Source organism: Dipodomys ordii, unplaced genomic scaffold (assembly GCF_000151885.1).
Source record: "Dipodomys ordii isolate 6190 unplaced genomic scaffold, Dord_2.0 Scaffold40, whole genome shotgun sequence".
Taxonomy (NCBI): domain Eukaryota; kingdom Metazoa; phylum Chordata; class Mammalia; order Rodentia; family Heteromyidae; genus Dipodomys; species Dipodomys ordii.
Genome location: NW_012267256.1, coordinates 4,915,962 through 4,934,051, shown reverse-complemented (window position 1 = coordinate 4,934,051; position 18,090 = coordinate 4,915,962). Strand labels below are relative to the sequence as shown.

Here is an 18,090-nt window from a genome sequence, read left to right as displayed (position 1 = left end):
AGAAGGAGAAGGAAGGGCAGCAGAAGCAATCGGAGAAGCAGAAGGAGGAGGAGGAGAAGTTGGAGGAGGCGGAGGAGGAGGAAGAGGAGGAGGAGGAGGAGGAGTTGCAGGGAGGAAGAAAGAGACAAAGGGAGGGAGGGAGGGAGGAGGAAAGGTTGGAGGAGCAGAGAAGAAAAAAGGAGCGGGGGCTGGGAAGGTGGCTCAGTGGTAGAGCGCTTGCCTCCCATGCATGAGGCCCTGGGTTCGATTCCTCAGCACCACATATGCAGACAAAGCCGGAAGTGGTGCTGTGGCTCAAGTGGTAGAGCGCTCGCCTTGAGCTAAAGAGCTGAGGGACAGCACCCAGGCCCTGAGTTCAAGCCCCATGACCGACAAAAAAATAATGTCTACTACCAGTTCCCTTGAGCACTTTTAGCAGGGCATTCCTCCCATTGGTGAGGAGAGTCCTTTCAGCCAAATCACTTCCTGAAGGCTCAGCCCATCAACTTACCACATTTGGCCTTACGTTCCAACACAGAAATTTGCATGCAGGGATAGACGTGTGGTGGTGGGGTTTGGGCATCCATTCAAACCACAGCAGATAGCAATTAATTTAGAAAAATCATGACTTCCCCATCCAAGTACTACACAGGCCCGACCCTGCTTAGCTTTTGAGATCAGATGAGATCGGGCGCGGTCAGGGTGGTATGGCCGTAGACAGAAAAATCATGTAATACTTCTTTTCCCTGGACATGGTAAATAATTCTTTCTGCAGTCTTTATCCTTATCTAGAATAGATAGTACGGATTCCTTTCGCAGATGGAGAAACCAAAGCCAAGAGAAGTGCATGGGTGTTTAGTGGGCTAGCACAGAAGGAGCCAGAGCCAGAGCAGCGCTGGCGCCACAAGAACTCATTTGGCTTCTGTTTTGCCTGGCTTAAATAGAAAGTAAAAGGGAAATCTGTGGCCTAAATCCACTGGGAAAGTCTGGGGTTGACTGTAGAGCTGATGCCGTCGACTCCACGTTCTCAGGATGCACGCTTCCTTCATCGCCGGTCTGTTCTCACGTGTGTCTTGATTTCATGCTCCCTGTGCTGATGGGATTTTTGTCTGCAAGTTTAGACTTATAACCTTCGAGATTTCAACGGCCTCGCAGATGGGCTCAGGTTCACAAAAGTCCCTGACAAATCTCATTGTGTCTTGAGTTTGGCCCGTATCCATTTCATGCGCCTTTGGCTAAGCCTAGAATAGAACCTCATTTGAATAGATCAGCGTTGTTATAGGAACAACTCCCTCTGTCTGTGGGTCGCACTGGAGAAAGGAGGTAACTTCTCTAGAAATGAATATCGTTCGGTATTGACCCAGTGCGTTCCCATGAAGTGGAGGTATGGCTCCCGCCACCAGCCATGTGGGAAAACGCTGAGCAAGGGCAGCCCCTCGGTACTGGCACACGCAAAAGAGTTGTTGGAAACGAACCAAGACTTAGTCTTTAAAAACAGCAACAATAACAAAGCAAAACAAAACAAAGAAACAGGCGCTGGCGGCTCACCCTGTCATCCTAGCTACTCAGGAGGTTAAGATCTGAAGATTGTGGTTCGAGGTCAGCCCAGGCAGAAAAGTCTGTGAAACTCTTATCTTCAATAAAATCAAAAGGTTAGGGGGCTGGGAAGGTGGCTCAGTGGTAGAGGGCTTGCTTAGCATGCACGAAGCCCTGGGTTCGATTCCTCAGTACCACAGAAAAAGCCAGAAGTAGCGCTGTGGCTCAAGGGGTAGAGTGCTAGCCTTGAGCTAAAGAAACTCAAGGACAGTGCCCAGGCCCTGAGTTTAAGCTGAAAGACTAGCAAAAAATAAAAAAATAAGATAAAATAATTGTAAAAAGAAAAGTTAGAAGAGGAGGAGTGTCTTAAGTGATAGAGTACCAGTTTTCAGCAACAAAGGCCAAAAGAAAGTACAGACCCTGGGGCTGGGAAGTGGCTCAGTGGTAGAGCGCTTGCCTTGCATGCATGAGGCCCTGGGTTCGATTCCTCAGCACCACATAAGCAAAAAGAAAAAAGCCGGAAGTGGCGCTGTGGCTCAAGTGGTAGAGCGCTAGCCTTGAGCTGAAGAGCTGAGGGACAGCGCCCAGGCCCAGAGTTCAGGCCCCACAACTGGACCCCCCCCCCCAAAAAAAGAAAGTACAGACCCTGAGTTCAAGTCCCGGTACTGATAACCCACCAAAAAAAGAAAGAAAGAAAGAGATGGAGAATAAAGAGAGAATGAAGAAAGAAAAGAAAGAAGGAAAGGAAGAAAGGAAGAAAAGAAATGATAATCCCAGACAGTAAAGAGCTTTTTATGAAGGCTGCACCTCCTATCTCCCATCTCTCTTTATCTCTTTTTTTTTTTTAATGCCAATCTCGGGGCTTGAACTCAGGCCCTGAGCACTGACTCTGAGCTTTTGTGCTCAAGGCTACTGCTGTATCACTTTGAGCCATAGCTCCACTTTTGGCTGGGGGGGGGGGGGGCAAGGAGTAATTGGAAATCAGAGTCTCAGGGACTTTCTTGTCTGGGATGTCTTTGAACTGTGATCCTCAGATCTCAGCCTTCCACGAATGCTCTGCTGGCCTCATCTTTTTGGTATGAGATAGAAATGGTTCCCATTAGCTTTTGAATTAAAACACAGGGTGGACAGCTCTTTGAGATGAGCTTGCAGGCTACCGTAGACGAATTAGTTGTTCCCTGCCCTCTTCCATTCTGGGAGCCAGAGTAGAAGAAGAAGAGCCCTGCAGTCTGAAAGGCTGGGCTTGGCCATGGCACAAGCAAACATAACTGGTTAAACGATACGTTTATTCTGTCAGATCTGTGCATGCACTCAGGAGCCAAGAACCCACAGAGGCCTCTTGTTCTTAAAACACCTCAAGGGACAAATAGAGCAACAAATTGAGCAACTGAATTTGTCGCTGTGAACTTTTCTTGATTCAGTACTTACAGGCACACGCCATGGTATTTGGGAGGAAGCAGAGAAATATGATCTAAGATAGCTTATTCAAGGCCAAATCTATTATAAATATTTTTTTGAGATAAGGTTTCATTGTATGACTAGGCTGGTGTCAAACTTTCAACCCTCCAGCCCCTGTCTCCCAAATGCTGGGATAACGGGTGTGCCCTAGCCTTAACTTCCACCCTAAAAATAGTGTTTTGCAAATAGGTGGATAAAAAAGTTTATCACAATTGAAAATTAGTAAGACAAAACATACAGTCAACTCACAAAAGAAAACATATATGATGATCCACCTTACTAGTTTTGAGAAAATATCTATAAAGACAGCAGTATCTTTTTCTTGTGATCAAAATGGTCAAAATTTAAAAGCTTTCAGAGCTTTTTAGAAGTCTTGAGCAACAAAAGACAGATGAGAGTGCAAGGTTCTGAGTTCAAGTTCCAGTACTGACACTCTCCCCACCCCTAAAAAAAGAGAGAGAAGAGAAAAGAAAGAAAGAGAAGGAAGGAAAGAAAGGAGGAAGGAAGGAAGGAAGGAAGGAAGGAAGGGAAAGAAAGAAGGGAGGGAGGGATGGAAGGAGGGAAGAAAGAAGGAAGGTAAGGAAGGAAGGAAGGAAAGAAGAAGGAAGAAAGGAAGGAAAGGAAAGAAAGAAGGGAGGGAGGGATGGAAGAAAGAAGGGAAGGAAGGAAGGAAGAAGGGAGGGAGGGAAGGAAGGAAGGAAAGAAGAAAGAAGGAAGGACGGAAGGAAAGGAAGGAAGGAAGGAAAGAAAGAACGTCTTGTTGGTGAGAAATGGCAGAGTGTGTGCCTAAATTGTAGCCTGCCTCTCTTTTCGATGGAGCTTCAACCTCAGCTTATAAAATACAGACTTCTCAGCACAAATGAGCCTTAAACAAACATTAACCCAGTTTCTAACAGCTCAAGGTTATATCCCTAAGATGACCTCGGAGTCTCTTAAAATTCCTGCCTAAGGAAGCTCAGGTTTGTCAAAAGAACCCACTGTTGATTCTAGCCAACACCTGACCAGGATAGCTCCCAGACCACCCGCCAGAGCATTGACGAAAAGAGTTTAGAGTCGGCGATCTTTCCTCATCCAGAGAGCGTGTGAAATGTCCCTACAGTTAGCGGACGGTCATCTTGCCTGCTTGCAGGGAATCATCGAAAAGCGTTTTGAACAAGGAAAGATGTTCCGACACCTGACGGATAGATGAGATGGAGATACGGTACAGGGAGAAGGGAAAAGGGAGAAGAGACAGAAATACTTCTGGAAAGATTTTTTTCCCCAAATGTTTTAACACACAATGCAGGATGGAGTGGTACTTTTTATCTTCTTCTCTATACTTCTTGTTCTGTTCTGTTCTGTTCTATTAAACATGTATTCTCACCCTAAGCAGAGAAAAAGAAATGAAGCAATTTTATTTTTTTAATATTGACCCAGTAGATAACAAGAAGGAATCAGGAAGCTGGGGCTGGGCGGAGCCTCGCTGAGCCTCCATTTTTTTTTCCACCTTGCCAGCTCTGTGATTTTGGAGAAGCACCAAGTTCTGACCAGATGTTCCTTGAGCTGATGTGCAGTGGTCACACCAAAAGAGACTGATTTTCTTTCTTCTACTTCTCCATATTTTTCAGTTTAAAAATGCATTATGAATTACTGCTAATGATGATGAAGAACCATTGAACACAAGATGTGTTTACCCTGTTTCTAAGAAAAAAATACTGGCTGGCCAGAGTAGAGTTTTGGAAATTATTTTTATGGTAAGAAAATAATTTTAAGCATCAAATGTGCAAAATGCCTTTTTAAAGTAAGTGGAAATCTCTTCTCTTTTGAGTTTTATTGGCTGAAAAGCTATTTAGGCGATTCAGAGGACTAAGCTCAGCTGTTATTTTTAACAAGGACTAATGGGATTCCAAGAGATTGCTAAACAGAGGAGCTCCAAAGTTTGGAGCTGTTAGGGGTTAAATTAACTCATCATAGAGAGATAGTGCTTCACAATGAAACTATTGCACTAAACAAAAATGGTTACATATTAAAAAGGAATCATTTTGCTTGGCCCGAGTTATGTGGGGTGAACAGAGAAACCATGGAGGAAAATCAGCGTTCTATCCACCTCCTTGCTCTGGAGGGCTAAGTGAAGATCAGTGTGTCAAAAGGCGCCAGCTTCACTCCGAGACCCGTGAGCGTCCAGGATGATGGTACCAAGACAGTCTTTTGGAAAGCTGCCACAGCCAATGCAGTCAAATCAGCACGAGAGAGAGCAAGGAAACCCTAACAGCGCTTCGGGATGCCAGGTGTTTTAGCAAAACTCTTCCACGGTCTAGGCTTCAACCGTTACAAGATTAGGCTATCTTCATTTGATTTATTTTTAAAGTTTAGCCCAATAAAGGCCTCGTTGATTTTGAGTGTAAACTAAGCTCTCAATCCATCCCTCATCTGACACCTTATAGTCACTCTACATGTGTCAAGTCCTTAAATCCCCATGAGATTTGCCTAATATGTAGCTTTGTTGTGCATGTGTATATATGCTTGGAAGTTATGTAACTAGCACTATGCTATAAATATTGGCTTGCTTTGCCTTTTCAAGTCCACCCTATCATTTGAGTGTTACTCTAGCAATGTGTAATTTGTTACTTCTCACAACTGTGTGGTAAACCACAGTGTATATCCACATGTCCCCAGCCTTTCCCTTAGTCCTAGACACTTGCCCAGGCTCCGGTTTCTACTACCGCTGGGAGGTGGCAGCACAATGAATCTAACTGTCCACTTTGTCATTTGACTGCAAGTCCTCAGTCTTGTCTTTCTGGTTTCTTGAGTACTGTCGATATCTACTTGAGTTCTCTCAGGCCTGTATCAGGAGAGCATGTGAGATCTTACTCTTTGTTTGTTTTTTTTTTAACTGTTTCCTTTATTCTTTTATTTTTTAATTTTTTTTAATTTTTTTTAATTTGTAAAGATACTATACAGAGGGTTACAGTTACATGAGTGAGGTAATGAGTACACTTCCTCTTGAACATTGTTAGCCCCTCCATTGTTTTCCCCTTCCCCGAAGTTCTTTTTTTTTTTTTTTTTGATTGTGATTAAGTGATTACATAATTTCTAAGTCACAAGTTCATTCTAACTTTCCTGGAGCAAATTGTCTATCACAGTCTGTAATATATAACAGTGTTCACATGTTATACACCATACATGTGATCAGCAGCATGGGGATATTTAGTAGTGGTTCAACCAGATGAGCAGGAGTTCTTTGTTTCTTAAGTCCTGTTAGTTTTGTCGTATCACCTAACATTTTGGATTTAGCATCCACTTATCAGGGAGACCATGTACCGTTTGTCTCTTCGCTCTTGGCTTACCTCGCTCAACATGATTCCTTCTAGCAGATCTGTAAAGCAGATTCTATTTGTATGTATATGTGCTCGTCCGAGGGCTCAAACTCAGGGCCTGGACACTGTCTCTGAGATTTTTTGTGATAAAGGATAGTGCTCTACCCCTTGAACCACAGCTCCACTTCCAGCATGTGTATGTGTGTGTGTGAGAGAGAGACACACAATTGGATGTCAGAGTCTCATGGACTTTCCTGCCCTGGCTGGCTTTGAACTGCAATCCTCAGATCTCAAGCTTGGTGTGTAACCAGCATGTGGCTAGAAACAAACTTCTTATTTGGCTAGTCTAACAGCTTTCCAGGAAGCAGAAGTAAATAACCATTTAAGCTTTTTTTTTCTTTTTTAAGCCAGTTGTGATTGTTGGCTCTGTTCTTGGGTAAAGATTATGAATGTTTAAAAAGAAAAACCAGAAAAATACAACTGAGATTAAAATGACATTGACTGTTTTTTGTGTTGTTGTTCATTTGGGTTTGGGGTTTTGTAGGGTGTGTAGGGCTAGGATCACGCTAGGCCCTTGCTCATGCTAATCATGCACTTTACCAGTAAGCGACAGCTCCATCCCTGAATAAATTTTAATTTAAAAGTAAATATAGGCATGGACAGGCAGGGGCAGATGGTGGCAAAATGCTATGGAACACGGTGATATTTTCAGAGAAATTGTTTACCCACACCCAAAGAATAAACAATGTATTTGGAGCACAAAGTGAATGAAACTCTGAGATATATGAGAGGCAACAGTAAAAAAGGGAACAAAACCCAAATGACCTCAGGAAAGCTAAAATCTATACAGCTCTTCATCACCAAGAGCCAAGCTGATGATGTCTAAATAAAAAGGGAAGTCACAGGCCAGTGCTTGCTGACCCAAAGAAAACAAGCCATTACCACACGAATCCATTTTTATTGTTTAGGTATACAGAGAAGCTATATAGTTATATTGTGTTATTACATATTTTCATATTTTGAATTCACACTATTTAAGGAGTATTTATTCACCAAAAAGTGTCTGATAGAGACTTTCATTCTGAGCAGTCCAATACACAGTAGAAAAATCTTTAAATATATAAAAGATGAATTTGTGCACATCCTAATGTTTCTAAGGAAGCGAACTACTGAGGCATTTTGATAAGTTAAGGTGGCAAACAGTGCCATAACTGAATCTTCAAAGTGATATCTTAACCATGAAGGCTAGGGGTGACTTCCTGACTGGTCGCAGAGTATGCCTTAGACAGGCGCTCTATAAAATATCATATGGCTTCAACAGGGACTCCAGGGTTTTCTGTCAGCTATCCCCCTCCAATATTCTCACTCCTGTTCTTTCTCTAAATCACAAGCTACTTGAAGAACATGTGTCACTTTGAGTAAAACTAATACTTTTGCCCGCAGTGATCCCTTGGTTCCCTGAACTACAAAATCTACAGGAAAAGTGCAAAGCAGTTCCCAGAAGTCTGAACCAAAGCAAGAACGCTTAGAATGCAAGAGCTAGCGAGGTGAGTAATGTAAAAGTTTACATCTAGGGATTATTTCCTCAGCATTTGCCGAGGCTTCTACGTACTTAGATGGACTTTCCATGGGAGCTTTTGTCTAGCACGTGCAATGAAAAGTAATTTGTCCTTTAAAGATAATAAAACAGCAAATGCCTAACACTATCGGAATGGTTTTTTATAGCCCAAGTGAAATCACTGACTGGGTAAGAGGCTCCTCATTTCTATGTGGAATAGGATACCACCCGCGCAGTCTTCCAGAAAACACAGGTGGCTCGAGTTCAAAAGAGAACATGAGGGAAGAGACGGTGGCCTTGTCCGGCTGCTGTAAAAAGAGATCCACACCAGCCTTCTTTCTCAGGTGAGCACCACTAAGGTGAACACTAGGCCCCTTGCTACTTCATAGGTTCAACGTGGCTGCAAGGCTCGTGTGATTTACCTTCCAACATGGGGATGCCTGTGTGTATTACAGAGGTGACCAAACTAGAATGCTGAGTGAGCCATGCTTAATTGCCTGGTGGGTAAGGCGTCACTTGGGCTTCCAAAGGTAGAGATGGGGCTGGGAGAGATGGTTGGCCCTAGGATCTTTCAGACTAGCCTATGCTGAGAGGAAGATGATCCAAACGAACACAAAGATCCATGAGTTCCTAAATTTTGGTATCTATTAAAAGGGTACAAGAGATTAACTATGCGGCTGTTCACTGCCCTGTGTGAGCAGGGGTGGAGGCGGGGCTGGACACAGGCAGGAAGCAAATGAGGTCGCGTGTGCAAAGATGTCTACTTCAAAGGGACTGAGGGCTGGAAGCATGGCAGACAGCTCTTCCCCGTCCAGTTGCCAAATGAGCTAGAGTGGGGTCCTTATTCCAGGTTTAGCTATACCATCTTCATGGCAACAGGTAATACTGAAGACTAAAAATGGGTCCCAGAGTAAAGCAAAGACTCTCAGCCGCACCAGGAAGCTGCTCAGGAGGAACTTACGGGAAGGCTTCAACTCCACGTGAGCCTTGTCCTGGAGCCCTGAGGACTCTATCTTTCTCAGCCAGCCATGTATTCAGTTTCACTGTCTGTAGGTCAACTATTTCCTTCTGACAGAAATGAATTAGCTGGCAGCTCATTTGTCCATGCTGTTCGAGGAACTATCTACAACACAAAGATGGGGCAGGGTGGAAAAGGCGTATTTGGGAGAACACAGGTCAGCCACCTTTGGGGAGACGGTCCATGCCTTTGGTCTGTTGTTTTCTCGGCGCTGTAAGGGGAGAACGTGGATGCAGGCAGGGTGAAAGCAAACGCGCCTAGCTGCGTTTCCATCACACTCCAATTGTAGATACTAAAACTGGAATAATCTGCGGTGTCAGATTATTTAAAGTTTCTTTTTTTCCCCACCACAAATGTGAAAACCATCCTTGGCTTATGGTGATGCCGTAGATTTGGCAAAGTTTGCCAAGTTTTCACTGGCACCTTCCCTCCCTCTCTCCCTCCCTCCCAGACTTGAAACCACACTGTAAAGAATACATGAACACTAGGAATGAACCCATGCTCACCTTTCATGTTACATCTGTGACCGCATGATCGCTCTTTATATGCATAAGTGAGAGACATTTGAATGACTGAAGGTGACCAGATAACTTTTTTGGAGGAGACTTGAGCCTCTGGCACTCAAAGTGTAACTTCTTCAGCTTAGTGTGCTGCTTAAAAGCAACGACGAAAAATGCACCTCCTCTTGAAGTTTTCACCGTATAAAGATCGTCAACATTTGTTGGAGAAACGACGTAAGTCATGGTAATTAAAGTCAAAATGGATGTGAGCGAGGGATGCTTGGCCTTCCCGTTGAGAAGTTAACCGGGTGGCCAAGAGTAAAATGGGACCTTAATTGATGATGCATCTCATTTACAGCTGTTTTAAGTGGGCTTAAGAAGTAGAGCTACCCAGAGTTCAACTTTCCAGGAAGAGCCAAGCCCTGTGGACTATAATTCTAAACTGATTTATCAAGGAGAAATCCAGCTAATCTATAGCAACAAATCCACTTATACTTAACAATAGATTTAAATTTTCTTAGTCGTAAACATCAGTCTAAGGGACCAAGTGTTACTGCACCAAAGGATGACAGAAGCATTGAAACGGAAGGCCTACTTTCCTGCTAAGGTTCAACTAAACTCTTTGAGGCACATAATTGGCAACATAGGAAAACACACACAATTCCATAACACATGGTAAGAGTAAACAATTTCTCTTCCTGTATTTCCCCTTAGAAATGTAGAATGGCACCAGGTAGTGCAAAGTGGAGAAAAGTAACGGCAGCCTTGTCTCTTCCAAGGTAGACGGACTTCAGCCAATTCAAAGTGAAGGCAGCCTCTTCCTCCAGCCATGGACGACTAGAGCTTTTCTTTCAGCTTCAGGTCAATGCTGTGAAGGGTAGGAAAGAATGAGAGAGAGAGGAAAGACAGAGACAGAGACAGAGATGGGAGACAGAGATGGAGAAAGGGAGAGAGCCAGACAGAAAGGCAGAGAGACAAGTGGGAGAGAGAAAGATGAAGCCTGAGAAACATCCAGCCATGTTGTAATAGTTTGCTTCTTTCTGAAAATGAATCATGCATGTGTTTTTATACCAGAAAAATCAGGTCCAACACCATCCTCCCCTGATAGCCATGCTTTTCTTCACATATAGAATGGGCTTATTTTTACACACTTGTTTCTGGAATATTGTGTGTGTGTGTGTGTGTTGGTCCTAGACTTGAACTCAGGGCCTGGGTGCTGTCCCTGAGCTTTTTTTGTATGTAAGTGCTCTACCACTGGAGGCACAGCTCCACTTCTGGCTTTGTTCGTTTAACGGTGGTTAATTGGAGATAAATATCATAGACTTTCTTGCCCAAGTTGGCCTTGAACCACAATTCACAGATCTCAGCCTCCTAAGTAGCTAGGGATTGTAGGCATGAGCCACCAGCACCTGGCTTTAGTCCTTCCTTCCTTCCTTTCTTTCGTGGTGGTGGTGCTCTTTAAGACTAGAATTTTTACAAAGAAGAAAAGCAAGAACCATGGTTCTTATATTTCACTTTGATTCCCCCTCCATCTCTCTTTCCCTCCCTCCCTCCGATGCTTGCCTGCCTGCCTGCCTGCCTCCCTCTCTCTCTTTCGTTACTAACCAGTGGTCAGGAGGAGGAGGATTGATCGATTCTACATTCCACTTGATCCAGTTTAGAAAATGTTCTCCTCCTGGTGCTTTTAGGAATAGTACAGTAAATGGCTCATTTAAAAATATACTCCCTTTTGAAAGTGGCCTTTTTCCCCTCTGCCCTTGAGTAGACCCAGTGTTTAATGAAACTTAAGCAAATGGATGGAACCTGACTGTCTTCCTTTCTAGGGTGACTTTATATGTGACTGTCATTCTCAAGATTTGTTTACAATTTTTTCTGAGGTGTGTGTGTATGTGTGTGTTTTTTTGGGGGAGGGGTCCAGTCATGGGGCCTGAACTCTGGGCCTGGGCGCTGTCCCTCAGCTCTTCAGCTCAAGGCTAGCGCTCTACCACTTGAGCTACAGCACCACTCCAGCTTTTTTCTTTTCACTTATGTGGTGCTGAGGAATCGAACCCAGGGCCTCAGGCATGCAAGGCAAGCGCTCTACCACTGAGCCACCTTCCCAGCCCTTTGTGTGTGTAATATGTGTTTTTTTTTGTAACTTCTGCTGATGAAATACACCAAATTAATTAATTTCATAATTTAAAAACACACACACAGGGCTGGGCCCCTCATCTGTGATCTCATCGTGTGGGGTAGGCTGCCCCAGGGCCTGGGAAAGGCTTAGGAAGTGTGCTCTTCTAAGAAGGGGAAGGAACACTCACAGCTCGTGCATTCTCAGTCCCCCGAGCCCGGCTCTGCCAGACAGCCCAATGTGGAAGCAAGGCTCTGCCCTCCTCCCACCAAATGTCCGTTGACCCTCAGAAGGAACAGGCAGACAAGGCAGGCAGAGGAGTGGGTAAGCCCAAAGATGTTGCAGCGAGAGGCCTTCCACAAACAGCCTTCTGCAAACTCTAGCACCTGTTGGCCCTGTGAATTGTTCAAACAAGGACTGTGTTACCACAAGAGGAAATACGGTCTCATGTGTGCAAAGTACATTACTGTGGATGGAGGGATTGAGATATGCTTGCTTTGCAGAGGCTCCTGTGGCGATTTGCTTAGAGCAATTGTCACCTTTCTAGAGGTTGGACAGGAATGACCTTCAGGAGCACAGCCGTATGAATTTAAACACCCGCTTGCCAGGTTTGCATCCTTTTCTGTTGGAGTGGAAGTCATTCCAAAACTGCCAACATGGCAACTGCAGAGACGTTACACTTGTGTTCCAGGAAAGAAAAGAGGTGATGCGGCAACAGACACACACATCTTTGCCTCTCCTTGATTTCTGGCACAAGGACAATGTTAACTTCTGGACCCAACGAGACTCCTTGTTGGATGGTCTAGTTCTCTCTGAAAGCAAGTTAGTGACCAACTGTTTTCTTCCTGAAATGAACTTGGCCACTAACTTAATTCTGCTTTCCTAGATAACTTTTGTCCCTAGTGAGGTGAGAGGTGGTGTGACATTCCAGTACAGAGACCACCGCTTTCTCAAACAAGAACCGCTGGCTGTTTTACTTCTATTTTTCTTTTTATTATAAAGGTGATGTGGGAGGCATTCCTCTTTATTCATAAGCTTAGTGTGACGTTTAAAAGTCAAAATAGTTCGTGTGAGTTGTTACGTAAGGTATGACATGAACTAACAACTCAATAGTCAAGCTCTCTCTCTAAAATGATCCAGTGAGATCATTGCTTCAGTCCCGTGTGGACTCCCATTGGAGTATGAAGTTCTCATGGCAGTTCAGCCTTTACTTGTCCCCAGCCCTCCTATAGCCCAATGTCCTCACCTCTAGCTCCAATACATTATTTTCTCCTCAGTTTTGGAATGGAAAAAGAACTGAACACCAAGTAAAGGACTTGGCCGGCTCTAGTGGCCGTCATACATAGGATCATAGTAAGCTGATTTATTTGCCCTTTAAGTTTCTAATTTCAGGGGTGGAATAACCAAGTGCTGAACATCTAAACCAGGCTTGCTCAGTCCTGGACTGCCTTTTTCCTTCCCCAGCTCAGCCATACAAGGCTACAGGTCGCCACAAAGTGATCAGAGATGGTAAATGCTTACTCCTTCTCCATGGAGGACATTTCTGGATCATTGTAAAGGCAGCTAGCTCTGAACGCAAGGAGGAAACAGAAAAGAGTCAACATTTCTCCATTCTCTACATTCACACTACTGATGTAGGGGCATTTGGCACTATTTGAAAAGATCCCAAATCCACACCTGAACACATGATACTACTAAATTGTGACTCATTTTACCATGAGTTTTGAAATATAGTCAATACGTATGATGTTGAACCACAATGGGAAGATTAAAAATTCCAAAGTCTTCCAGTAATCTCTCTCCTGGTCATTTACAACTCTTTAACTCAATGAACATAATATTTTTTTTTTGTAGGTCATGGGGCTTGAACTCTGGGCCTGAGCTCTGCCCCTCAGCTCTTCAGCTCAAGGCTAGCGCTCTATCTCTCAAGCCACAGTACCACTTCTGGTTTTCTGGTAGTCAATTAGAGATAAAGAGTCTCAAAGACTTTTCTGCCTGGGCTGGCTTTGAACTGCGATCCTCAGATCTCAGCTTCCTTAGTAGCCAGGATTACAGGCATGAGCCACCTGTGCCCAGCTAATATTGCGATTTTCTATTTGTATCCAAAATAGTAACATGTTTTATCCACAAAGGAAAATCCTTTCAAGCTACCTAACCTTGTCTACATATAAACATAATTAACTTTCAGGTTTCATAAGAATGAGAATTTTCTAAGATGCAAAGAAGAAAAAAAAGAATGCTAGTATCAATTTTCTCTATTGCTTTAGAAAAATTAACAAGACACTACTCCATGAAGCCGTTCAAGTAATGCCAGTACGTCCTACCTGACACAAACCCAAAGGAAGAAAAGTGTTACCACATCAGATAACGGACTACACGTTTCTGATGGTAATTTATGCTTCTGTCTTATAGTAGTTGCTCTTGAGATGCCATTGAGGTGTCATTTCTGTTTGCAAATTTCAAGTTTTCTGTATACCATTCTTGACTAATATTTTGCACACTTTAACATTAGCCTCCCACCCTACCCATCCCCCCCCAAATATTTTTATCACTGACAGGGATTCATTCAGTGATCCTTTTTGTACTGTGAATAATTCCTCCAGCTAACTGATCCATATAGGATTTGGGTGACGAAAGCCAGGTGCTGGTGGCTCACCCCTGCAATCCTAGCTACTCAGGTGGTGAGACCTGAGAATCAAGGTTCAAAGGCAACCAAGGCAGGAAAGTCTGTGTGACTCTCGTTGCCCATTAGTTACTAGAGAACTGGAAGTGGTGCTGTGGTTCAAAGTGGTAGAGCATTGGCCTTGAGCAAAAAGAGCTCAGGGACCAGTGCCCAGACCCTGAACTCAAGCCCCACAATCGACCAAACAAAGAAGAAAGAAAAAAAGAAAAGAAATGGCAGGAGGTTACTACCCCACCCCGAACCTCTACTCCTAATGCCTTTTGCTGGTGACCTAGTGTTTATGGTAAAAATTTGGCAACTTAATGCATAAGGACAGTCAAGGAATGTTGATAGGATGCTAGAAAAACCTTGAAAAGCTGAAATGGAATCAAGGGCAATCTTCCAAGACTAGCCTTTGGCTTTTTAACTTTGAGTAATCCTTCCAAAGAAAATAGTAATTCACAAAGCATTTAATGCTGCCACTCCAAAGACATTTGCAGAACAAGAGTGGGTGTGGATTTTCTTTCCTGGTTTACATCTGAGGTTCCAAAGAAAAGACAAGTTATGTCCAATATCTGGTTTCAGTCTAGTGCCAGTCATTGTGAGTGATGGTGCGGGAATATGTGGGGAGAAGGAGAACATGTTTTAAACACTAGAAGCCAGGTACCGGTGCTCACACCTGTAATCCTAGCTACTCAAGAGGCTGAGATCTGAAGACTGCAGTTCAAAACCAGCCTGAATGGAAAAGTCTGTGTGGTTCTTATCTCCAATGAACCACCAAAAAAGCTAGAAGTCAGATGTGGGCCACGTGGAAAAGCATTAGTCTTGTAATGGAAAACCAAGGAATAGTACTGAGTTCTAGCTCCAGTAACAGCCCCAAAGAAAAAAGAAAAGAGAAGAAAAGGAAAAGCACTATGGGAACAGAGCTGCACAACGGACAAGTTTGTTCTTTGATAAAGTGGATGTCTATCTTCGGTAAGACCCAGCCTGAAGCTTTTTAATAGTCATGTAGGAAATTAGAACACATTTCATCTATCTTCAGAGGTCTGTTTTCTTGTATCAAAAACTACCCTATAGAATCTGTCCTAGCATATATGTTATAGTGGCCACATGCAAAGCTAAGTAGTTAGCAGGAGCAATGTGAAAGGTTCTGATATTTGATATTCAATGTCTTACAAAAGAAGCCCAGGGCCTTTTCCTTATATAAATTCAAATGTGAAGATAGTTTTCAATTTCACTATCAAAAGAAGGAATCAATCAGAGGAGGAGTCTTTAGGCGCTGAATCTGAAGCCTAGACCTGCTAACACAGCAGGGTACCAGTGGCTCATGCCTGTACTCCTAGCTGCCATAGAGGCTGAGATCTAAGAATTACCGTTCAAAGCCAGCTGGGGCAGAAAAGTCCATGAGACTATTATTTCTAACCACTAAAAGGTTGGAAATAATCTAAGGGACAATGCCTAGGCCCTGAGTTCAAGCCTCAGTACTGGCACAAAACAAACAAACAAACAAATAATAAAAATATAAATTGCTAAGACAAATTTGTTTCTGGTCACCCCTAGTAGAAGGGTCATAAAGGGTGACCCAGAGCTCTGGTTCAGCCTCACTAGGAACTTGTTAGAGACAGGCTGAAGCCCCTCTAAACCTATGGCATCTGTAGCTTTGCGAGTGAGGACTGAAGCATGGGTTTTAATTGTTGCCCAGCGATTCTGATGTGCAAGAGAACTCTGAGAACTGTTACTCAATAGCAACAACCCTATTCTTAGGCAGTCCTCAGTTAATGTGGCGTAAACTTACCAGGTATCACCAGGCATAAGCACTGTGTTTTGGACCTTCTAAACCACTTAGACATAGAAGTTGTGCAGGAGGGCAGGGAAGGAAATGATGGATTTGAAAGAAAGAAGAAAAAGGTACTCAAGTACATCAAAAATAGTCATTGTTTTACTCTGGTGGCTAAACCGGGTTGAGGGGTAAATATATGAGGGGGAAAAAAGCAAGATTCATGGCAATAATGAGAAGATGATGATCTGACTTGTGATAGATTTGACTGGAAAATTACATTCCTTCTTGATCTTTCATTCTGTAAAGAGCTTCCTAATCTCATAACCACATTGTTCCTGAAACAGGGAAGTCTGGAAAAAACTCAAGGACGCCTTTCTCTCTGGGCATCTCAAGGCACAAATCATTTTGCATGCAGATAAATGTTGAAGGAATTCCTCATACCCACATTTGGTTCCTTGATTCCTAATATCTTTCTTCTACCACGGCTTATTTGTTACAGTTGAGTTAGAAATTAAGAAGACTTTGTTAGGGCAAGTAAATGACATATAAAGATTATGTCTATGATTTGAGTGGGTGTCAGTTTTCTTGAAAGGAAGAAAACAAGAATATAGTAATAGGAAGCTATTCTATTCTAAAGAAACTCTTTCCTTTAACTTCTAATACAAAAGATCTACATTGCCGGGCACCAGTGGCTCACGCCTGTAATCCTAGCTACTCGGGAGGTTGGGATCTGAGGATCATGGTTCAAAGCCAGCCTGGGCAGGAAGTTCTGTGAGACTCCTATTCAATTAACCACCAGGAAGTGGCCTTGTAACTCAAGGTGGTAGAGAGCTAGCCTTGAATACGAAAGCTCAAGAACAGCGCCCCAAGTTCAAGCCCCGTGACCGGCAAAATAAAAATAAAAGTAAAAAGTTACATTATAGGCAAATAATTCCATAGGTTACCTGCAAGAAAAGAAAAAGAGGCATAGGAAAAGTTGTCTAAATAAATCATTTCAATGAACAATTGGTATCTGTAATGAATCAGGAAAGCTTCACTATTTACACTGCGTTTATTTAGAATTTGTAGCCGTTTGGACTTTGGGCATTCTGCTTTTGTAGGACTGGTTGAAATTAATAATGTAAGTGATGTCTGAAATGAGGAAGACACTGAATGTACTCAACCGTTTCCAATAATATTTGTGTACACTTAAATACAGTGTTAGCAAATGTCTCTGGACCTTAAAAAAGGCAGGAAATTAAATAACTAGGTACTCTTTCTTAGCAATTTCTAAGCTGACTTTCTCAGGATGTAGGTAAACTTGAAGATTTATGTCCGGCAGTGAGGCAAATACTTTCAATCCGGTGGAAAAGATAACCCAGTATCTCAGTTTATTGCACTACTGGACATTAGCCAGTTTTGTATCTACCACAAAAATCTTACCCAAGAATCCTCAAATAAAGATTTAAGCAATTTCGCTTTCTGTGGTTTTGACTATTAGCGGTCAGACCATGATCCAAAAATATCTTGTAGAAAATTCCAGAAATAAATAATAATTTAAAAATAACTTTTATTACAATATATTGTTATAATTACTCTGCTTTGTTATTAGTTGCTATTGTTAACGTCCTACTCTGCTTAATTTATAAACTTTATCTTGGGTATGTATATAAAAGAGAAGGCACAATATATACAGGATTTGGTACTATCTGGTTTTAGACATCTATGGAATGTCTTACAAGTCCCCTGGGAGATATATATATATAGAGAGAGAGAGAGAGAGAGAGAGAGAGAAAGAGAGAGAGACAGAGAGAGAGAGGAGAGACTGCTACAGATCTAGTTTCTCAATGCTCTTCAAATTGACTTTAGCAACTTACTGGTTTGCTCATTAAATAATTCATAGGATAACATCATTGACATGTGTTCCTTTTCGTGACTTTAGAGAACATCATACCTCAACAATGGTAAGCAATGACTATTTCTTCACTGTCAAAATAACTTGAAAATAGTTAACTTTAGCAATTATTTCCTCATCGCTTAAGGTTTAGGTTTTACATCTTGGAATGCCATAAAATTGATTCTACAAAAACCTTCCCAGGGGTTGGGAAGGTGGCTCAGTGGTAGAGTGCTTGCCTTGCATGCCTGAGGCCCTGGGTTCAATTCCTCAGCACCACATAAGCAGAAAAAAATAGCCAGAAGTGGCGCTGTGGCTCA

The 18,090-nt window shown here is 42.8% G+C and overlaps 1 protein-coding gene across 2 annotated transcripts in view; it reads right to left on the bottom strand.

Annotated features, from left to right (window-relative positions):
* Positions 1-9,298: 9,298 nt before the first annotated feature.
* Prune2 (prune homolog 2 (Drosophila)) overlaps positions 9,299-18,090 on the bottom strand; it is a 171,861-nt gene continuing 163,069 nt past the window's right edge. The window contains exon 8 of one of the 2 annotated variants that reach the window (XM_013018428.1): positions 9,299-10,213. In XM_013018428.1, the coding sequence (XP_012873882.1) occupies positions 10,183-10,213 (31 nt within the window). In that variant the 3' untranslated portion in view covers positions 9,299-10,182. Of the gene's footprint in view, positions 10,214-12,814; positions 13,025-18,090 lie in introns of those variants that run through there. The other variant, XM_013018427.1, reaches the window with a different exon arrangement.